At 35.7% G+C, this 24,627-nt stretch overlaps 1 protein-coding gene and 1 long non-coding RNA gene across 3 annotated transcripts; both read left to right on the top strand.

Moving 5' to 3' along the window:
• The first annotated feature begins 1,374 nt into the window (after positions 1-1,374).
• mcur1 (mitochondrial calcium uniporter regulator 1) lies at positions 1,375-11,364 on the top strand. Of its 2 annotated transcripts, XM_007260197.4 has the most exons (9): positions 1,376-1,859; positions 4,210-4,329; positions 4,448-4,551; positions 5,261-5,362; positions 5,606-5,647; positions 6,180-6,251; positions 6,339-6,392; positions 8,493-8,607; positions 10,119-11,364. In XM_007260197.4, the coding sequence occupies exons 1-9, from the start codon at positions 1,484-1,486 to the stop codon at positions 10,172-10,174; spliced, it is 1,041 nt and encodes a 346-aa protein (XP_007260259.2). In that variant the 5' UTR covers positions 1,376-1,483; the 3' UTR covers positions 10,175-11,364. The 2 variants fall into 2 exon arrangements, with proteins under 2 accessions (XP_022533799.1, XP_007260259.2); XM_022678078.2 differs by lacking the exon at positions 5,606-5,647 and having other exon boundaries at positions 1,375-1,859.
• A 1,401-nt stretch (positions 11,365-12,765) lies between these two features.
• LOC125803983 (uncharacterized) lies at positions 12,766-15,890 on the top strand. The gene is made up of 2 exons (XR_007440463.1): positions 12,766-13,306; positions 15,848-15,890. It is a non-coding gene; the product is annotated as an uncharacterized LOC125803983 (long non-coding RNA).
• The last annotated feature ends 8,737 nt before the right edge of the window (positions 15,891-24,627 follow it).

Genomic DNA, 24,627 nt, shown 5'->3' with positions numbered 1-24,627 from the left:
CTTTCCTTAAAACATTAATTATTTTACATATTTTCTTTTATCTCGATGTAAACTAAAGTAGTTAAGTTCCAGATACACTTTACAATTTAAAAGTACATGTTTGTCGCCCTCTAGTGTCTAAACAGAGTACACAACACAACCGTGCACTTACAGCACCCAGAAGATTCTACAATAAACACACATTATACAATATATGAATTGTTTACACCACAAATGGAAGGAATTAGTCAGCTGTAAATTATACAGACAAGAATTTTGACAAAAGAATGCAACCCAGGTAGGGCCCATAGCTCCTACATGTCCCACAGCTGACATTGATGGGACAGATAACATAGAATGAATTATAAATGTTCATTTTTCCAACATAAATGCGTTGAAATAACGACAATTCTGACGACAGAATTGATATATTTGTGCACATATATTTTCTGTTATTTCGACACTGATTCAGCGTTTTTGGTTTAAATGTACTTATAAGTTTTACCTACATTAAATATGTATAATATCTTATGAGTGTTCTGTTTGTATAGTCTGTACTGTGGTCTTGCAGTGTAGAAAGGCACATTTAAAAAATAATAATTAATATTAGGCTAATATTATTATTTGTGGGAAGGAAGCACCTTCCACCTTAAAGCATTATTTGTAAGTGTAGAAGAGCTTAGCCCAACCATTTCATCCATTTAAATGAAATTTAAATAGATAAAATGTAAATTAATGTGATAAGTTTAACAGTTAATGATGTCTATAAATCTATTTTACAAGGTGTCATTCCATCGTTTTTTTATTTATTTTAAAATGTCTAGTTGTGCTCTCTAGTATGAATGAATGCTGTGAGCCGTTTTTTTGTGTGTGTGAAAAGGCCCTGCTTTAGATCACTGAATTGGAAGTCTCTGAGGGAGGAACGACAGGTTTTGGCTCTTCCTCATGAATATTCATACATGCAAGTATATCGCCTCTGTTTTTCTTTTACTAGCTACTGCAGACAGACTGCAGACAGTTTCATATACAATATGCCTATATACAACTCAGAGAGACCTACAGTATTTCACGAAGAACAAAAAAAGGAATTTTAGCAGAATGAAACTATTAAATAAAAGTTGTTTTACGATTGTTTTTTAACCCTTGAAAGGGGAAGTAAACCCTTTTTGCTAACTCCACCCTAAAAATGGGAGGGGTAGTTTGGTCTCTGGCATCCTCTCTCAGTTCATCATCTCAGCTATTTCCTTACTTTACTCCAGTTTTTTAAACTCTCCAAACATTACAAAAGTAAGTTTGTTCCTTTCACTGTACTGTTTACACTAACGCTACCTCAAACATGGCGCTCTGGTGACGTTTCCCGTAGTAAACACACGTGACTGTCACCGACCGATAGTCACGCCCCGCGGAGCAGGAAGCTGTGACCTGTGTATGAGGACGAAGTTTAGAGGTGTTCTGTGTTCTTTCCTCTTGTTGTGTTACTGTGAGAATAAATAAACGCTAGAGAATGCTGGTGAACGCCTCTCAGCGCGGTGTTCTGTCTCTGGGCGCTGTGGAGAGCGTTAGTAAGCGCTGCTGGTGCTGCTCGGTCTGTGGGAGTTTGACCCGCGGGGGACTGAGGCTTTCTCCACGCCGCGCTGCTGCTCTGAGGCGGGACGGCCGCGCAGAGCTCCCCCGGCCTCCGACACCGGTACCGGGGGTGGATAAACACAGCGCTGAGCTTCGGCTGGAGTCGCCCGCTCCCCTCAGACAGTCCCTGCTGTGGCAGAAAGGAAAATCTCACCTCAGTCTGGTAGTTGGACCTTTTTTAAAAAGGACTCAGTCTGGTCCTGGGACGGAGAGCGTGTCTATACTGAAAGGCCTGCGGTGGCTGCTGTTCAGAGGTAAACTCAATTAACTGTATACAGCTCTGGAAAAAAAAGAGACCAGTTTCTTTTTCACAGAGTTTCTTTGACTTAACCAAATTGAAAACCTCTGGAATATAATCAAGAGGAAGATGGATGATCACAAGCCACAAATCCAAGATTAACTGCTTAAACATTTGCACCAGGAATGGCATAAAGTTATCCAAAGACTGGTAGAGGAGAACATGCCAAGATGCATGAAAACTGTAATTTAAAAAACACGGTTATTCCGCCAAATTTTGATTTCTAAACTCTTTATGAATACAAACATGTTTTCTTTGCATTATTTGAGATCTAAGCTCGGCATCTTTTTTTTATTTCAGCCATTTCTTATTTTCTGCAAATAAATGTTGTAAATAACAATGTTTTTATTTGGAATTTGGGAGAAATGTTGTCCGTAGTTTATAGAATAAAACAACAATGTTAATTTTACTAAAAAATATACCTGTAAATAACAAAATCGGAGAAACTAATTCAGAAAATTTCCAGAGCTATATATACACACAGAAACCCACCTAAGATTCAGTGTTTTCTCATTATTTGAAAATGTTCTGCATTGTATATTAATAATAAAGTCATCCAAACTATGAAGAAAAATATATGGAATTATTTGATGAACAAAAAAGTGTTAAACAAACCAGAATATGTTTTGTATTTTAGATGTATCAAACTAGACATTTTTTGCTTAGATAGAGACAGCTTTGCACATCTTTGCTGTATTTTCTCAGTCAGCTTTATGAGCTAGACTGCTGGCTTGCAGTTAACAGCTGTGCTTAACTTGTCAAGAGTTAATGAGAGCATCATTTGTAAAGTTGTGAAGAGGTAGAGTTGGTATACAGTGAATAGCCCTATTTGAGTAATGTTCTAATCTATATTATAGCAATAACTACTCAACTTAGTAAAGAAACGTTATAAATGATTAAATTGGCTCTCCTCAGGACCACCCTAGGAAAGTATGAAGGTGAGAGGTAAAAAGTTACCTCTGTTGCACAGGAAAAGTTCAAAGTTACCAGCTTTAGACACAGCAAGTTAACAGCACCCCAGATAAGAACCCACCTAAATGCTTCACAAAGTATGTTTTGTTTAACACTTTTAATTTTATTACATTCCTCATGTGTTCCTTTATAGTCTAGGCTGACTTCAGAATTCATAAAAAAACAAAACAAAAAAAAAAACCATTGAATGAGTTGTGTCCAAACTTTTGATTGGTACTGTATTTCACTTTAGTCTTCAGCGAAATCAGCTCTCAAATCCACCCATAGAAATTTATAAACAGAGGAACACTGCCACTTTAAACTGCCCCACCTTATAAAAAAAAAAACTCACCCTTGAATCTTTTAAAGAAGCCACTCACTTAAGAAGCCACTCACTTGATATAAGCACTGTGTTTAAAAAGTTTGTAGCGCCTCCTATGGGCCATATGACCACAAATAAATCTGCACACCTACATGTACAGGGGTTTCTATACATCTGAACCACAACATAGGCCATAATCCAGTCCTCTATGTTCTCAATATCCACATCAAACATCAATAAAGTTTCAATGACACTTAAACAAGTACTGTCTGACAAGACAAGACAACCATCTCCACCATACCTGTGTTGGGCACACAGATGGAATGTGGCCTCCGCCTTTAATTTATCTGTGCAGAACACACTGTGACTGCACATGTTTAGAGTGGCAGCTCAGCAAATCAACTTAAAAACCTATCACCCTGTCAACAATAGCCTAGTGCACTGTGAATTTCCTTACTAGTGGAGTAATAAAGGATTAAATATCTTTTTTTTTTATCCACTGAGCCACCACTTCTCACACCACTTCCACCTCAAACCACACCCTCAAACATTTTAGTGCTCTCCCACTGAACTGAGTTTCTGGGCAAATTTGACGTGAAATCTGATCAGACCTAATCGCAATTCCTTAAAATAGAAAATAAAACCTAGTTTAACAAGTGATTTACAGACACTAAAGCTTTTATATACATGTATTTATTGAGTTGCCTGGTAAAGAGTGAACTACTGATTTTACTTCAGTATTTAGTAATTTGTCTCTAAAGTAACAGTGAGGCAACAGAACATTTCTCCTTGCCCTTTGTTAGTTTATAATCTGATTTAATTTTTATTGTTTTGAATATTTTAAATAGTATTTTAAACCTGACTCTTTATTTATTATATTTTTAAAATGACTCGCAAATATTTACAAAGGAAAAGGTAGTATCACAGTGTAATTAAGAGGGATATGAAGAAAGCACACACCTTCATTGATTTGCATACTATTATACTGTTTGTGTTGTACTGATTTGTCTGTTTTGTGAATGTTTCATTACAGAGTTGAGCACCTCCAACAAAGTCATGCAGTATGATCTGGGTTCGAGAAACCTTGAAAAGTCTGGCCACAAAAAGCTCATGTTTGATACACACGCAATGTTTCAGTATTTGGAAGCCAGTGGTAATAAATGTTGGATGTCTTACATGTGTTACAAAATTAAAACTTTAAAAATTTGACACACACACTGACCTAAATTAAAGATTAACAATAACTGACATTGTATTTCTTGCCCTCACAGGGTTCACAAGCCAGCAGGCAGAGATTATCATCAAGATTCTGGTCAACACAACCAACACCAACATGGATATCATGTACAGTGATATGGTCACAAAGACTCAGCATGTAAGAATTTCAAGATGGTAATCTGCTCTATATTTAGTTTGTTGAAATCTAGGAATGTCTATAGAGATTGTTCTTACATGTTGCCAAGATCTGTTAGATTCATACAGAATGTACTGTCAGTAATTCTGGCTAAGTTCAGCAAACATTTCTCAATATATTGTACGATTTGTCATTTATGTAATTATCATGACAGGCAGGCCTAAATCTAATATAAATAAAATCTAATAGAATAAATATAGCATTTTGAAGCAAAGTCGAGATACATATTCACATTAATAAACTTGATAAGTTAAATTATTGAGGGTGTTTCCATTTGTTGTATAATAAGTTGATAATGTAGTTATTGTGACAGGCCTATTTAGAACAATAAATAGTGTTGAAATATACTGAATAGTATTTATAATTAGTTTTGTTTTTCAGTTGTTAACGACATAAAACACTAACAGAACTATTAGGCTTCTTCAGTACACAGGATAAAGCACTGAATCATAACACAAGTTAAAAATGATGACGGTCCGGACCATGGCCTGACGAAGTATTCTCTAACTGGACCGTACTAAAAATCCCCCTGTTTTAGACCATGGTAAGATAGGTCTAAAACAAAAATGGCAAGATAACAAGAATTTTAAAATAGATAACTAGCAAATAGCAAATATATCTGATGTCAACCTGTTGATTCTGATTCTTATTTCCTTTCTTTTGCTGATAGGAAATCATGTTGCAGAAGGTAATGTCTCACATTACTGCAGTGAAAAAGGACATGATTATCTTGGAAAAAAGCGAGTTCTCTGCGTTACTGGCAGAAAATGATGTAAGTGCTGTGTCTGGTTGGTTTTTTTTCTGTTATTAAGAAGATTTTTATGCAGTTTTTTTTATAATAGAATAGAAATAAACTGGTATTTTAAAACAGTTATAAAGATATTTCTTCAACCAACCACTTTAGATACTTAACATTTTAAACAATGTTTTATCCCAATTAAGTTAAATATGATTTATCTGTAATATGTGGTTCTGTATTTCTTTTCATTTTTTATTGTTTTTATTTTTTTTACAGAGAATAAAGGTTGAACTTGCACAGCTCAAGATTCAGCTTTTAGTAAGTGAATATTTGTGTTTTTTTTTTAAGTAATCATCTGTTTTAGGTTATTGTCCTTCTGTTTGTTTTTTTAAACACCTCACAAGTTGCACTGGTCAAAGTTCTTTTTTTCAGCCATGCCACAGCTAACTGCAGAGAACACAGAAAACACAGTTAATACGTCTTTTCTACAAAGATGTAGTGGTCTTACTCTTATTCACACACAGTCAGCTGTTCTGTGATGTTGTAGTTTGCCTTTACACATCCAGATTGATTGGTGTTGCATGATAGGGGGTTTTCAGTCATAGGGAATGGGTTATGATAAGTAACAAGATAAAAATAAACTAGTACACACATTGTCAAGCTCTTTGAGTACGATTAGCGCCCCATAATGGACAATCTTGCTCACTGTACCTGGACAATAAAGTAAATTATAGGGTGGCTGAACATTATAATATTGCCTTAAATGAACATTAATAAAGCAGAGTGTAATGCTGAGTTTGTGACATATATATTGTAATATTTGTTGGCTTATGTTTTCTTGAACTGTTAGGATATGATGAACAAAGTACGTGTGGACAACAAGTTGGATATGAACTTAGAAAAAAGTCAAGTAAAGGAGATGGTAAGTCCCTAAAGCTACAAACATGACTGTAATACAGTACAGAAAAAAGTTGTTTGTTTTTATATTTTAAACCTGCTTTCATTTCAGAAAGCAGAGCATGAAAAGAAGCTGCTGGAGACAAGGAACGAGATGATCGAGATGGTAAATTATATTCTTTATTATTCCTGTGCGCACAAATTTAGAAGAGTTTGTTCTGACTTTTAATTTTAGAATGCATTTTCTTTACTAATCTTCCACACAATATTTTGTGTATATTTTTATACAAAAATAAACAACAACAATAACTAAGATACATATAAATAAATAAATAAATACATTTATATAAATAAATTATTTACATTTTTGTTCTAAATTTAACATTCACAAAACTCTCTTCAAGTAGCCCAGTCTTTACAGTTAGTTTGTCTAATCAAACCTTTATTTCCTTAACTTTAATAATGCAAGGCATATTATTTAAAATACTATATATTACTATACTGATTTTTTATTACTATATTGATTTAGGGGTTTAGTGATTTTGATGTTTAGTACCAGTCAAAAGTTTGGAATCTTTTTTTAGTTTTTTTTCATTGTACATTTAATATTAGGGGTGTGACGAGACACTAATACCACGAGACGAGACGAGACACTATATTGGGTTCACGATAACAAGACGAGACAAGATTTAAAAATTAAATTTTAAAGAAAACTTTTTTTTTTTTTGGACAAATCATATGCCGCAAACTTAACAGACTGGTTTCTCTCACACATTGATTCTATAAGGAATAGAAATAAGAATACAAAATAAAAATACAACTTTTCTAGGTCTTATATAGTGCAAAAAATAAGTGCAAACCACAACCAGTCATATTAAGACTATGGTTTGTGTTTTTTCTCCTAAATCTCTTGTAATTTAACTATGCATAACCATAACCAGTTAGATTAAGACTATGCTTGAAGTGAAACAGAGACAAACCATTTTTTTAATACAGTACAGAGCCTATGAAACAGTCATGTGTAGGATTTACTTACAGTATTTACATATGGTTTGTGTCTTGTTGGTCACTCTGTTACCGTTTCTTGTTTTCACTGGAGCCAAAATGCAGCCAGACATACAACTTAAAAGTAGCAGAAGCATCTTCTATGCCAGGAGTATTTAATTATATTAAATAATTAAGTGCTATATCCTGTAAGGTTGTTTGAACTGAATGATGTAAAAATATAGAAGAAGAAGAAGAAGAAGAAGAAGAAGAAGAAATGCCTCTCTGGACAGATTTTGTTTACATTTATCCCCTGTCTCTCTGTCGCGCTCGGCGTGACTAGTTTCCGCCCGTTCTCGTTTTTCCGCCCGTTCTCGGGCTCCCTATCTCCTTATAAAGGCGTTTTTTCGGGTGAGGAGCGGAGTGTTTATTTATTTATTTTTTCCTTACCGCGTCTGCATAGATCTGATTGACTGAAGAGAGCGTTTGGTGAGTTTACTGCGCCGCACAATTAAATCCTTCTCAGTAGTTTATCGGTTTGGGTCCGCATTGGACAACGTTTGGGTCCGGACCGCGGTCCGCCCATTAGTGACCTCTGTTCTATACAAATGCCCGAATTTTCCTCTTTTGCTGAGAGCTGCTCTCACACTCGCTGCTACTGGGTTGCCAGATCCCTCCACATTAAACTGTTTTTTTTTTCTCCCACGAGACAGGTTTAAGCTTGACGAGAAATATCGTCACATTTAATCTCGCGAGATCTCGTGGCACGATATCTCGTCACACCCCTATTTAATATTAAAGACATTAAAGCTAAACAGACACATGCAGAATTATTTTAAAAACAAACATGTGTTAAATAAACCAGAATATGTTAAATAGCTTAGATTCTTCGAAAAACGACATTTAGCTTTGAGGACAGATCTGCACACTCTTGGTATTTTAATCTCAGTGTCTTCATGAGGTAGAGTCTCCTGAAATATTGTTTTCTCAGCATCTTAAAGGAAGTTCCTAGAGGTGCTGAACAATAGTTGATGCTTTTCCTATATGCTGTAAAGCTCCAGCTCATCCCAAATCACCTTCTTAGTTCTGTTAAGGTCAGGGGTATTGTTTTGTGTTGTTTTAATGTAAATATTTAATATTAATTTACAAAGTAAAAAAATACATTAAACTAAGAAAAACCTTGAATGAGGTGTGTCCAAATTGTGACAGATACTGTAAGTATAAAACACATTTCTTCCTATTCCTTTATCCTGTTTATCTTGTTTTTTTTGTTTTTTTTTAGCTTGCAGAACAAGAACGCCATGTGACTCAGAATAACGTGAAAATCGACACAGAAGTTGCCGGCCTGAAAACCATGCTGGAGTCCCACAAATTAGACAGTATCAAATATCTGGCAGGTAACTGATTTTTTTTTTTGTTTTGTTTCTTAGTAGTAGTTGTGTCTTGGGTCTCTTCCATATTCAAGGTTGAACCCCCCATAGCACAACAAACCTGATGTTGGATAATTATCTAGAGAGAGACTAGATTAAACTATGCAAGGCTAAGCGTTTCCAGGATTTGACTTGAGAACCACTGTTCTGCATTTCTCCTTTATTACATATTGCCTCCTTTTGGTTTGTCCTGAACTCTGTTGAGGTGTTCATCATAATTTAAGAATACTTAGCAATAGTGATGTACTGGATCATGGATAACACAATTTCTCACATCAGCAAACAAAAAGGAATATGAATGTGAAACTTTTAGTTTAGTATTTTGCCTGTTTGTGCAGTAGCGCACGAGCAGGGCAACTGCCTTTGTTGCATTCTATATTTATTGTATTGCTTTCCAAATGAAAAGTTATAATCAATTTGAAACAGGGGTCCACAAGCAATCCTTCAAGTGTCTATTTAAGATTCTGACAGGTGCTAAGATTAATTAGTATTTTAACCCTTTACTACACCTGTCCCAAAACCAAACCTGATAAAAAATAAATGAATAAAATTGGCATAGGTCTTGAAGTTAACAACACACACAGACCACAGACAAGTGAGCATACTTTAGCCAAGAAATTCAGTAGAATGTTTTCACACAATATGACTCAATTCTAGGACAAAAATATAAAAATGCTGAAAATTTTAGTATTGCATTTTTGCATGAAATAAAATCATTATACACTGTATAAAAACATTTTGAAATATGAAATGTCCACTTAAAGATTCTAATAGGCTCTAGGATGAAAAATGTCCAGTGTGGCTTATATTTAACCCTTTACTACACTTATCCCAAATCCAAACCTGAATGAACTGAAAAATAAATGGCATAGCATTTAAGGTAACCCCCACAGAGGTAAATAAACACAATTCTGGGTCAAGGAATTCAAATAGAATGGCTATTTTTATGTTTTTGACACACTTTGACATGCTTATTTCCCTATTGTTCTAAAATCCTGTACACTGAATGAAAACATTCTCAATTTAATTTTTTCTAATTAAGTGTATTAATGGTGTAACTTGAGGTGGACTTACTTGGCTGCTGTTTACATTGAGATTTCCACTTTTCACACTAGAAGAACTCTGCTACAAATGTGTGACCACAAACCCTATTCATTTCATCCACACACTCCTTTTTCATGACCAACCGCTGCAGCTCTGCAGACAGATTTCACTTCAGATCTGCACAGAGATTGAGGGAATTAATATTGTAAAATATAACAGCTGTAGTAAAACTGTATTCTACAATGTTACGACTGGGTTAAGGGTGGTGGGTTAATTCATATATCATGTATTGTCTGTGGTCCATCATATCACTTCTCATCACCTGGCATTAATTTAATTTTGACTGATTATAAAAGTGTGATGATCAGACTAGCTCCCTTTGTTGTAGGATTGAATTGAAAAAAATGCTTTTTTTATCTTCTGTCTTTTCCCAGGGTCAGTGTTCACATGTCTCACTGTAGTGCTGGGATTCTTTCGAATATGGATGTAAACTGGTGGCTGTGTCAATACTTAAGGATGATTTCCATAACAAAAGAACAACAAAGCCAGAACTGGAACTGTTGTTAGTTGTATTTGTCTGGCTCGAACATTCCTGATTCTGCCTACATTTATGCACTATTTTTGCTGGTGATACCAGTTTTTTTATTGTTCAGTTAAATCATGTAATTACAATGCACAGTAAACAGTTTAAAGGTGCCTTAAAATGGAATGTATTTCTCTTAGCATAATGCAAATCTTAGAAACATAAACAAATCTGAGCAGTGTGACAAGCCAATTGCAAACCCCCAAAACTGTTACTAGCAGTCCAAGATGGCGGCATGGTAAAACACAGAGGACATTTCTCATCTTTTGTGTGTTTAAGAATGAACACCACGGTCTTCGAATGTGGAATAAGGCGCTGCCACTATGATCAGGAGATCACCGGTTCGAATCCTGTTTATGCAGCTTGCCATCGACTACCAGAGCCCTGAGACAGCACAGTTGGCCTTGCTCTCTCTCTGGGTGGGTAGATGACAGTCTCTCCCCCATCACTCCTAGAGTGAAATCGATCAGTACAGGGTATCTGTGAGCTGATGTATCGGAATCGAGTTGCTGCGCTTTCCTCCGAGCAGGCTGTGATGCTACTCGGCAATGTTGCATCAGCAGCAGTTCAAAAAGAAGCGGTGGCTGACTTCACATGTATCTGAGGAGGCATGTGTTAGTCTTCACCCTCCTGATGCTGGGACATTACTAGAAATGGGGGGACTCCTAATGAGTGGGTTGGATAATTGGCTGTGTAAAATGGGATAAAAAAAAATAAAATTAAATAAATAAAATTATATAAAAAAGAATGAACACCACAAATGTTTTAGCCAGTTGTGCAATGACCAATGCATCAATAACAGTGCCTCTATGTACACAATGTGTACTGGCTTGAACTTGTTGACACAATATGCATCATAATACTGGGATTACTATTCATTTTATCACAGTATATTACGTAAGAACCTGATTTATTGTAAAAACCGACACAATCATATTTCTTTTTCCATATTTTTTGAAAAGTTTGCTTTTTATCCAATCAGAACGGTGGGATCTAATGAGAGAGTACAATAGTGCCATTTAGCGGGGTTTAAACACTACACAGAATGAACCACTGTCTGTCACCAATTCTTACATAATTAATAATTAAATATCTGTACTGTGTTTTTAAAAAACGATACAGTATTACAATATTGATACTTTCTTGCAACCCTTGCTAACTTCACTTTAAACTGAGAGGGTAGCATCTAGGGTTGCAACGGTATAAGATTTTCACGGTATGATAACCGTCTCGGAAAATACCGCGGTATCACGGTTATCACGGTATCACAGTTTGTTACATATATTATTAAACTGACCCTTAAAGAAATTACAACAAAGGTTTTTTGTTCAATTAACTATATATTGTAGAAACTACACCATCTGGTGAAGGAAACCATGTTTTTCCACTACTCTTAAGGGCATTAAGAGTGTATATATATATAAAAAAAGTTGGTATATAACCAGATACTGCAGAAAGAGGGGATTTATTTCTGACATGATCCTCACAATAGAGATTTCTATTTTAAGGCTTTCACACCTTAAAACCTTCAACATATGAAAAACAGGCACGTCAGAATTTGAAAATTAACGCATGTAAATGAATGGCGTCTTTCACATCCAGTCCGGCCAGGACCTTTACACGGACACGTGAATCCATCGTAGCACGCACTTCACGCCTGTACCTGCGTGCCCAAATTTCGGATAACTCAGCACTTTTGCGGGCGCTTACCGCATGGGTTGTGCACGACTACAAAGAGGTTTTTATTTATGTTCAGATTAAAATTATAAACTGAACACATACTTGGCGCTGCACAGCGGGGTGGTGTTCTCGGAGATGGGAGAACAGGTTTGATGTATTTCCTCCTTTAGCTGTGACTTTACGGCCACATTGATTACAAGCTTGTTGATTACAAGATTACAAGTCTGTTTTCAGGCTGTTTGAATGAGCGAAATATGATCAGAATTATGTTAATTAACACTAACATAGAAGCATAGAACTATTATTTAATTAAAATGATTTTTAAGAACAGCTAAACACAGTGCGGACAGACACAGAGAGAGAGAGAGACAGAGAGAGAGAGATTTGCGTGTTCTGATGTGAGCTACTCACAGGTAAAGGTTCTCTTTTATCTCCTCGTGCTCATTTTAGTCCAATACATAATTCTGCAGTTTCTCAGTGTTTTCTGTCGTATTTTGCGGCTAGCGCGAGCGCTTACAACTAACCGCGGGCCGCGAGGTGCTGCCGCGCTGCCACTGTTATGCCGAATCCGACTCCCTGCTCAATCCGACTCCCGCTTCGCAGACAGAATCAGCACAACACCTCCCGCTGTAGAACTGCGGGGGTGAAAACAGCGCTTATAAATAAGTTGGTTAAGTTTCACTTTCAGTTTTCGTTATTTGGTTCGTTTTCATTAACAATAATAATTTTTAATGAAGCTCTAGTCTGATGCACTTTCTGCCGTTCTCACCGCTGTGTGCTGAGTAGCTGAAGCGGAGCGGAGTTGCGCATGCGCGGGGGTGAGTTTCTCCGCTGGCTTGCGTTTTACCGGTAATAAGCAAACACACACGGTATGATAACCGTGCATTTTAATACCACGGTATACCGTGAAACCGGTTACCGCTGCAACCCTAGTAGCATCACTATCTAGTAGAATTGCTCTGGTAAAATTGAAAGCAGTTAATTTTATGTGAACCATCACTGTGGCTAGCTGGTTACCCGAGCTCATTAAATTATTCACCTAAACAGGACTAAAAGCTTGTTTAATTCTTGAAAGGGTTGTAAATGGGCTTAGTCACACATCATCTATTTAGACACCAGATAGATAACAGTTTACAACACTAAATCAATGCATCTTGTGACAACATTTAAGACTAATATTAAAATAAAGGGAAAAAAATATGCAAAATAATAGATGAGCTGTGTATGATACCAAAGATGTTAACTATCATTTTGTGTGTACATATAGATGTATATGCTTAGGTCTACACTTGCCTTTCACTGAAATGTAAATGTATTGCTTGGAATGTTTACTGTATGATTATTATTGTGTGTTTAAAGGTTTCTCTGAGCGCTGAATAAAATTTATAGATGTCATACATCAGTAGCAGCATTGTGGGTGTTTTTTTTTCTCTGGTAACTCGTAATAAACAGGAAGTATTCAAAGCAGACCTCTCAGTTGGCCATTGTCAGTCAGTCAGTGATCAGTAGGACAGTATGGGGGTCAGTCTGCTCTCTGCGCTGCTCTGTAAGTAAATCTTTTATTTATATCTTCATTATATTCAGAGCTGCTGTTGTATGAAGGTGATTAAACGCAGTCTGGAAACTCTTATTAACTGGGGTTGTGTGATTTGCGTGATTAATATAGCTGAAGAAAGGGTTTGCCAATTTATAAGCTTTTCTTTTGATATTTTAAATCCATTTTTTTTTTTACAATTGTACAATTCTAAGAAGAACATATGCATAATAGAATGTCTGCATCTAATTCATATAGAGTTTCTGTGTTTAAGCTGTGAGATGTTAAGTAAGTTTGGTTAAAATACACATATTTTTACGGTGTTGTACTTAAAGATGAACTTCAGAATATTTTTGTATTAGCACAAACAAAAAAAAATGCATGTTTGTTATATGTGTAGTATGACTGTAAGTTACACTGATCCTCAGTTATTAAGTCTGAAATAAACCTTCAAATTAATTAATTTCTTTATTTACACAATTGGATGCTTTTGCCGTCAGTAAAAATAGTAGAATAAATAAAGATGCATTAGTAGAAATTGGAATATAAATATATATATTATGATGTACTGGTATTAGAGCCAAAAAATCCGACCCAACCCAACCCAGCCCGAGCCCGTGCACATTCTGCCCGAGTCCGATGAACTGCCATTATGAGCCCGATCCCGACCCGATACACTGCATTAACTGGCTGTTTTCGGGCCGTTTGAATGAGCGAAATATGATCAGAATTATGTTAATTATCACTGTAACATAGAAGCATAGAACTATTATTTAATTAAAATGATTTTTAAGAACATCTACACCCAGTGCTGCAAGTCAAGCGCGGACCTCATCTACTGTATCTCCCTCACGCTCATATTCTAATCCCATACATAATTCTGCAGTTTCTCAGTGAGCCCTTTAAACAAGAACTTCTCATTAGAGCAAATAAATGCGCTAAAGAACTATTTTTATTTGGAATTTGGGAGAAATGTTGTCCTTAGTTTACTGAATAAAAAAACAATGTTCATTTTACTCAAACATATACCTATAACTAGCAAAATCAGAAAAACTGATTCAGAAACTGAAGTGGTATCTTAATTTTTTCCAGAGCTGTATTTTCTACAGAAGGTTATCCCATTTGGTAGCATCTACAAAACTGACATGTTGTGTGTTGTGGAACTGGGTTTATACTGTTAAACTGTACGTTTATTGTATCTGTTGACATGATTGGTGATTAACTACTCCAACACATTAACATTATTAAAACATGATGATCTATTTCTTTGAAGGTACTAAACGTGTTGGTCATTTTGAGGGAAACTCTCTAATTAACAAAAAATATCTAAATATTAATTTAAAATCTTGATCTTTTTTTTATTTTTTATAATTGGCCATTGGTTGAAACATGATTTCAATATTTTAATATTAAATGTAGCTGCAATTATGCCTGGGGGAAATCTAGTAAAAAAAAAAAAGGTTAAACAAAGGACTGGATTATAAAAAACAATTGGATCATATTTGTTGGTTATCTGAAAAATATGAAATATATTGCACACATGAGTTACCTTTGCCCTCACCTTCATGCAAAGATTGAAACTGAAACCCTCTGGTGGTTAGGCCTGGGCCATAGACCCATAACCTCTAGCAGACAGAAACTCACATCTTGCACCTAACCACTCGAAATCTGAAACGAATCGTTGTGTCTAGACCAAACTGATCAACATCCAGCAACTAGTTTGCTCATTTTCCCGCCCTTTCTGAAGTTAAACATTTTATACTATGGCTGGCTTTAGCATAGGTCTTCATGTAGAGCAAATTATTTATTGCAAAAGTTAAACACATAAAGAATTATTCTTATATGTTTTGAATAGTGCCCCCTTCTATTTTAAATTTAAACTTTAAATTGCAAAGGACATTATGGTATGTCTAATCACCAACCCCTTTAGTGGACTAACCCCCATGCTGAGAAGAAATTTATAGCGCTATTTCTCACTCAGTGCACTTTATACATCAGTATCATCAGTATTTATAAACCAGTCCCAAAATACACAGTGCTATCCACACATTTCTTCAAAGTTTACTCTTTTTTGACATTAGCTGTACAGGGCTAGGGTTTTTTTTTTGGACAGTCCATTTCTCCACCTTTAGCCCCTTTATGCACACTGTATGCTCCTAATAACACCACAAATAAAAAAAGATAATAAGTTTTTAAAAAGAGAGAAAAGTCAGTCCTCAGGGTCAGCCACAGTATTGTTAGCCAGCTTGCTAGCAAGCTAATAGTTCAGTTATGTAACAAGCTAGCACTATGTTGCTGACTTTCACTGAAATGGAAATATATTGCTTGGAATGTTTTACTGTATGATTATTATTGTGTGTTTAAAGGTTTCTCTGAGCGCTGAATAAAACTTATAGATGTCATACATCAGTAGCAGCATTGTGGGTGTTTTTTTCTCTGATAACTCTTGTAACAAATAGGAAGTATTCAAAGCAGACCTCTTAGTTGGCCATTGTCAGTCAGTCAGTGATCAGTGGGACAGTATGGGGGTCAGTCTGCTCTCTGTGCTGCTCTGTAAGTAAATATTTTCTTTACATCTTCATTAGATTTAGAACTGCTGCTGTATGGTGTTTAAACACAGTCTGGAAGCTCTTATTAACTGGGATTAGTGTGATTAATATAACTGAATGGATTTTGCCGATTTATAAGCTTTCTTTTGATATTTTAAATCCAATTTTTACAAATTTACCGTTGTAAGAACATATGCGTAATAGGATATTTGTGTATAATTCATATAGAGTTTCTCTGTCTGACCTAAAAGATGTCAAATAAGTTTGGTTAAAAAAAAAAAAAAAACGACCTTTTTTTTTTAAGGTGTTGAACTTAAAGATGGACTCCAGAATATTTTTTTAGTAGCACAAAAAATGCACGTTTGTTAAATGCCAATTATATCAGTTTTAAATAGCCACGTGTTTTTTTGGACAGTCCATTTTTACACCCTTCATGCACACTGTATGTTCCTAATAACACCACAAACAAAACAAGATAATACAATTAAAAAAAAAAGAAAGAAAAGTCAGTCCCCATGGTCAGCCACAGTATTGTTTCAAGACTTGCTAGCCAATATGCTAGCAAGCTAACAATTCAGTTATTTAGCAAGCTAGCACTAATGTTGCCGACAAACACTGACTCATAACTGGACCCATGTAATCTTCCGTACGAACATTATATGTTTTTGATTTTGTGGAGGAATTCTAGAAATATACAGAAGTACTATATAAATCACACGTTTCTAATTATATTACTCAATATTTTTTTGTCCGGAATTCACAAGATATGTAGTGCTACCATACTGCAACATTTGTTTTACTGCTGTGCCATATAATTGTTCCAGAATCGTCTATGGGCCCTATTTTATCGATCTATAGCGCACTAGTTAATTGCACTTTGCGCAGCTGGATGTAGGGGTGTGTCCTGTGTCTTTGGTATCCTGAGGCCGAGAAAAATACGCCTTGCACAGCTCCAACGGCGCAAAGGGCTTGGACCAATTATCTAAATTTTTAATCAAGCAATCAACCAGAATTTACACTGGAGGGGGACCCTCATTCACAATGCTGCTGAGAAATTACAGTTTAAAAGGGATTAATGATATTTTAAATAAAAACTGACATTCACTATAGAGGGATAAAATATATAAGTAAAAAAAGTAAAAATAGGAAATTTTAAAAAAGATAATAAAAATTGACATAAAAAATAAAGAATTTATATCTTATGAAGAAACTATTTTGATCAATAAAATAGTACAAACAAATAAAATATAAACTCATTAAAAAATAAATTAAATCAATCACAGGCTTTCTAAAATTAAAGAAAGAAAGGTTACAGTTTCAGTTTAGTTTCAAATCAAATGAAACAGCTCACCAAAACCTCAACCTATACTTTATATTTGACAATATTTGACTAACTTTACAGGCCCTTACTTATATTAATTTATTTAACTAAACTGAGTTTTATATTATTTGTAGCCTCGCTCTGAATTCAGCTCCACGCTGTGAAAGAGAGCGAGAGAGAGAAAGAGAGAGAGGTACAGTGCATTTTGCCTGATTTCTCTTGATTAAAAAAGAGTAAATTGACGGGCAGCACCAGAGAACCTGCTTTCTTTTTCAGATATATAAAAAAAATAAAATAAAAGTGAATTTCAGTAAAATAAAAACAAAGTGAAATAAAATGTATTTATATTCAGTCAAAGAACCTTTCTCTTTTAATTTTTTTATTTCTAAAACTCCAGCATTTGAGTGAGAATAAGCATCCGTTGAAATTCTCAAACAGCAGAATGCCTGTGTCTGCTATATTAAGCTACAGTTATTAAGTCTGTGTACTGGACATAAATATAAATCCTTATAAATGTCAGAAATAAATAACTAATAATAATTCATAGTTACTGTACAGATTTTTAAGTATATTTTAGTTTTATAGTTGATTGCTGTAGGTTCTGGGGGAGGTGTTTTTTGCTAAAGGTAAAGATGGTAAAGAAGTGATGGTGTGTGGTATAGTGAATGGGGAGCGAAGTGCTCGTGGTGACCGTGATCCTGGCTGCACGGCTGACTGTTGAATTTAGACGTAGTTTCACAGGATCAGTCACGCAATGCTTTTTTCCGCCTCCAAGATAGAAACACGCCAGAAATTTACCTGAACATACGTCATTTCCAGACCACCACGCCCATCAGCCTTAATATATTCCATAGGGTCCAATGCTATTTTAACGGTGAATTTACACTGCTCCGACGCGACAACGCACACGGTCGCACTACCCCCCTCCAACCGGTCGCATGTGGGCGTGACAAAGGCGTTCCCTGCGTCGTCCAATTGAATCGTTTTAATAAATGGGAAATGCTTTTTTATATAAGCTATTATTATTTCCAATAATTAATAAATATAAATGTGTCTTTATAGATATAAATGTTTGAATGAGCTTCATTACACTGTCTAGTGAGCATTATATAAGCGGACAAAAGCAAACTTTTCCAATTAAATTACATATTAATATTTAAAAAACCCACCAGAGACTCCAACAATCACAGCAGCCTTTCTCCTCGCTGACAGAGTCCCTGTGAATCAGCGGGGATTTTATAAAGAACAGGGAAGCCTGAAACTTCTCTTCCAGGCTTCTCTGGACGCTTGAAAGCGGAACTAAAATGTTTTCATGCGCTGCGCTGAGGACGCGTTACAGGCCAACACCTGCTCTCTGATTGGATAGACGCATTGCGTTGGACGGACTCATTTGCATAAAGTTCAGCTCGGCTCAACTTTTCATCGCATCGCATCCCCCGCTCTCGACGCGTCGGACCCATGATGCACCGCGCGACTGCGTCTGACGGAGGCGGCGCTTCCCATTGAAAATGAATGGGATCCGTCGCTGTGCGTTGTCGCGTCGGAGCAGTGTAAATTCACCGTAAGGATGTGTGCGCAAGGCGTAAAAATAGCCTGTTGACGGGGTGTACCATGGCAACGCGCCACGTTACACGCCTTGCGCAGCGTGTACGATAGGGTCCTATATGTTCCTCATCATTATTATTCTTTCAGTATTATCCAGGCTAAATTAATTACACAAATCTTTACATCCCCAGCCAATGCCTCTGAGCTGCAAACTTGGGGGACTGACATAAAAATGCAGTCATCCATGGTGCTTGGATTTCTAACTAAAATAATAATGTTATATTTTAATATGTATAATAATGTAATATAATTTATTTTTGTAGATTTTGTTTGTGTTTTGCTGAAACATTGATTGCTTTATTTGCGATAAAGTAGTATCATGTCATCTTTCCTTACTGTAGTGCTGACCATACTCTACTGCGGACAAGCTCAAGGTAATCAATCACTTTTACTAAGTTACTTTAAAGAACACAATGAGAATCTATTATTTTTACTGATAATAATACAAGCAATGTTTTCTAAACACTGTACATTAGAAACACACAAATATCAAATTAAATACTGTATACATAAAATTATAGACGTATACATAGACGCTGCATAGCCTGCTTGTCAACATGGTCGCCATATTGGAGGAGTCAACCACACTGAGGAAGGGGTTTAATATATATTTATATAAATGTGTGTATGTGTGTCTGTTTTTATGTATATATGTATAAATATTGTATATGTGTATGTATGTACGTATAAATATAATATTAATTAATTTATACACTTATTTATATGCCATACCTTATTTGTGATTTGAGTTGTGATTATTATAGGTGTATTATACACCTTCCTCAGTACTAATAAATGCACTGGGGGTGCATGGTTGACTCCTCCAATATGACGGCCATGCTGACAAGCCAGGAGGCAGGCTATGCACTTCTATGCATACATGTCTATTGTCATGAAAAAAAAATATTCACTGGACCCAGAGTCAAAGGTTGCAGATTGTGTAGTCCAACTAGTATAGGACACACACTGTTCAAATAAATGAAGGGAAGACTTGAAACAAGACATAATTTTAAATTATATAAATTGTGTAGTAAGCTAAACAACGTAACAACAGTCAGTGTAAACCAAAATCATCAACCTATGGAAGAGTAGGCTCAAAAATTATAACAAAATTTTAAATATAAAAAACATGTATGTATATATTGAATATTAAATTAAAGTAAAATATTGAAATCCCTAGCAACACACTTCTGTTAATATTATAATGGTACCTCATGGTGTTAAACAGTAGTGCTTGTGGTCCCAACATGCACCCTGCAACCTCTGGGCATGCTTCTGATGATACGGCAGAGGTTGTCCTGGCGATGTCCTCCCAGACCTGCATCAGGGCATCAGTGAGCGCCTGGAAAGTCTTTGGTGCTACTTAGCAGTGGCACTGATACATCATATCCATCAATAATTTCATTGTCCAGGACCTGACAATGAGATCTATCAATGGCTCTGAGGATTTCATCTCAGTACCGAACATCATTTAAGATGCTGTCAGCTATCATGTGCAGGTTTGCACATCATTCTCAAAGAAGTAGAATCTGGTCTTGCTGCTTGGGTAGCCCTTCTACGGCCATGTCCTGCTCACTCGTATAAGGGTCTGTGTTCTGGTATCTGTGCCATGCTCTTGGTACTGTGCTGGGAGACACAGCAAATCTCTATAGGACAGCATGTATGAATGTGCCATTCTGGAGGAGCTGGACTACCCATGTTACTTGAAGGGGCTGAAGGTACCACCTCATGCTACCAGTAGTGACAAGGACACTAGTAAAATGCAAAACTAAACAGAAAGAAAAAGTAGAGAGTAGTTGTTTGTGGCCACCACCTGCAAAACCATTTCCTTTTTTAGATGTTTGGATGCTGTTGGCTCACTGGTACACCTGTTTTTACTTTCACCAAAGCAGATGAACTAGATTCACAATCACTTATGCTCTCTAACTGAACAGATTGATATCCCTGAAATTTAACTGACTTTGTGTTACATTGTGATGATTAAGTGTTCCCTTCATTTTTGACCACTGTATTTCATATTTAACACATTAAGAAACAAGCTTAATTTTATTAAGACACAACTACTATTACTACTATACAAAAATGTAAAAGACAATCACCTCTGATCGCTTTATCACTTAATATCAACAGAAAAACCCAAACCAACACTGATGGTGAATCCTCACACCACTGTCTACACTGGAGACACACTTACTCTGACCTGTGATCTGAACACCTCACACACTGGATGGAAGTTTAGGTGGTATAAAGTCTCTCAGCCGTTACAACGTCTGACTCCTGAATTTAAAGATACCAATGCACACAACATAACAGTGTCTGGAACAGGAACAAGAGAGTATCAGTGTTTAGCACGCAAAGGAGAAGAAAACATCTACACAAAGTACAGTGATCCAGTCAAGATTACAGTAAGAAGTACGTCATGATTTCTGTTTTTGAATTCTGTATTTTCTTATGAAAAATAATCTTCTTCAGACAGAGTTTGTGTGTTTCTAAAGTGTTTGTGATTTTTGAACAGAGAGACCAAAGGCTACAGTGAAAGTGCAGCCAGCTGAGCGAGTGTTCATCAGAGAGAGAGTCACTCTCACATGTGATATAGAAAGTGGAGAAGACTGGAGATACGAGTGGTTTAAGAATAATAATCCTCTCAGTGAAGCTCAATGGAGGAAGAAATATGAAATCTCTAATGTTGATGGGTCTGATGAAGGTGATTATAGCTGTAAGGGAAGACGGTTAACAGAGTCGAGCTACTCAGAGATCAGTGCTGCTGTTAGACTGACTGTATCAGGTGAGTGTGTCGTATTTATCACATTATTTCTTATTATTTAGTCATTACAGTGAAAGATGTGTAGATATTTAGATGTCTAAGTAGATCTTTCTCCCTAATTTTATTATTTCCATTTTAAACCCACTTGCTAGAAATTCCAACCCACTTGCTAGGGACCATGCATGTGTACTGGGGCCTAGATGACATTACTACAGTGTTTACTGTTACCATTTAATATAAACACCAACGTGCAGTATTTCACAACAAAAATGCAACAATAAATAATACAAATAACAAAAATAAATCTATTAAAACTTGCATTGTTTTAGATATTTCAGATGTTGTATCTGCACTGTTTCAAGAACACTGCAGATACAATCAAACTCCCTTATATTGACACCAAATTTCAGACAGTATGACGTCAAGATATTTTATTTGTCTGGAAAAGGTAATGTAATGTGTTAATATACATCCATTCCTGACTTTCTGCCCCACCTGCTCCACCACAGACATAAAGCTAACGCAGGTTTCCACATTGACACACAGTGGAACCTCTTAATTTGTAAATATATTCAGTGGGTACGGAAATTATTCAGACCCCTTTTAATATTTCACTCTTTGTTTCATTGCAGCCAATTGCTAAAATCAAAAAAGTTAATTTTATTTCTCATTAATGTTCAAAACTGAAATATCACATGGTCATCAGTGTTCAGACCCTGCTGTGAACTCATATTTAACTCACATGCTGTCCATTTCTTCTGATCCTCCTTGAGATGATTCTGTTCCTTTACTGGAGTTCAACTGTGTTTAATTAAACTGATTGGACTTGATTAGGAAAAGCACACACCTGATTGATTATACATTAATAAAAACATAAAATTAACTTTTTTGATTATAGCAAATGGCTGCAATAAAACAAAGAGGGAAAACTTTAAAAGGGTCTGAATACTTTCCGTACCCACCGTATGTTTGTAGTGTCCAAAACTCCAAAACGCCCATCTCTACTACCCTAATGTTGGTGGTGAATTACTCTGCTATGGGTAGCAACCTTATTGAAGCTCAGTGATTATCTGTTCAGCAGAAAAATAACCAGCTTTTATGTTATTTTTGCAATAACAATATTCTTGGCAATATGACAGAACATTGAAATAATATACATATATTTTATTTGGTGATATTATTGCATAGACATATAACACCTGTTTTAGCTTCGCTTCATTGGCTGCCTGTGTCTTTTAGGATTGATTTTAAATGTATTTTACTGGTTTATAAATCTCTTAATGGGTTAGCACTTACATTTCAGACTGTCTGACAGAATATGTACAAACTATTTAGCTTAGCTTTCTACAAGTTCTGTTCTGCTTATACTTAATTTTTTTATTTTATTGATTTTGTTGTTCTTATTCTTATTTTATCATTTTTGTTTAAATGTATCTTATTATATATTTTATTTTAATATAAATGTCTTATTTCCTACTTTTAGGTTACTTTTTAATTGTTTTATTTGTTTTATATTACTTTTACATTTTGCTGTTATTTAATTTTATTGTGAAGCACTTTGAGATGCATTTTTATGTATGAAAGGTGCTATATAAATTAAGTTTATTATTATTATTATTATTATTATTATTATTATTATTATAATACACTATGATATGACACACTTATACCTATCAAAACTAGCTATGTTAGGTTTTGATTTCTAATACAACAAATTGTTTCCTACTGTAGAATATAGTTTTCAATTTACATTGTAAGATTTACCAGTCTAAAGCATTTCTGTGTAAATACTTCCCAAGGCACACTACCAAAGAAATTAACACAACATTTTGGGTCTTAAATTATACTTATTGTAGTCAAAATGGTCTTAAAAAGCATTAAATTGGACTCGCCGCTAACTTTACTATGTTCTCTAGCTCGATGATATCTAACTCTCCGCTAACCTTAGCTCTCTCCCTGGTAACTTGCTGCTAATGTTATTATGATAGCTAGCTTTCCGCTAACCTTATTTCTCTTCCTGGTAACTTGCCGCTCATGTTATGATGATAGCTAGCTCTCCGCTAACCTTAGTTCTCTCCCTGGTAACTTGCTGCTAATGTTATTATGATAGCTAGCTATCCGCTAACCTTAGTTCTCTCCCTGGTAACTTGCCACTTATGTTATTATGATAGCTAGCTTTCCGCTAACCTTAGTTCTCTCCCTGGTAACTTGCCGCTAATGTTATTATGATAGCTAGCTTTCCGCTAACCTTATTTCTCTTCCTGGTAACTTGCCGCTCATGTTATGATGATAGCTAGCTCTCCGCTAACCTTAGTTCTCTCCCTGGTAACTTGCTGCTAATGTTATTATGATAGCTAGCTCTCCACTAACCTTAGTTCTCTCCCTGGTAACTTGCCGCTAATGTTATTATGACAGCTAGCTCTCTGCTAACCTTAGTTCTTTCCCTGGTAACTTGCCGCTAAGGTTATTACGTTAGCTAGCTATCCGCTAACATTAGTTCTTTCCCTGGTAACTTGCCGCTTATGTTATTTTTTTAGCTAGCTCGCCGATGATATAACTATGTTAGCTAGCTCTCTACTAACCTTAGTTCTCTCCCCAGTAATGTAGTTAGACAACTCGCTGCTCACAATAATATGTTAGCTATCTCACTGCTATCGTTAGCTAGCATGTGGTTTCTCACTGGGATTAAACACACCGTCTGAAAAGTTGAAACCTACAGCAAGTTTACAGTAAATGTAAGAAAATTTAAGACCTTAATTACTTGGATTTTAATTTAAGACATTTTAAGACTTTTTAAGGACCCTGCTTTAGTAGATATTAAATGGGAAATGAGAACAGTGTAAATTTTCCTTTAACTACAAACGGCAAAAAAGTTCCCTGATGACCCTAAAATAATTGTACGATATT

This window comes from Astyanax mexicanus, chromosome 8 (assembly GCF_023375975.1).
Source record: "Astyanax mexicanus isolate ESR-SI-001 chromosome 8, AstMex3_surface, whole genome shotgun sequence".
Taxonomy (NCBI): Eukaryota; Metazoa; Chordata; class Actinopteri; order Characiformes; family Acestrorhamphidae; genus Astyanax; species Astyanax mexicanus.
The sequence above is the reverse complement of the archived record's forward strand: the minus strand, read 5'-3'. Positions and strand labels throughout refer to the sequence as shown.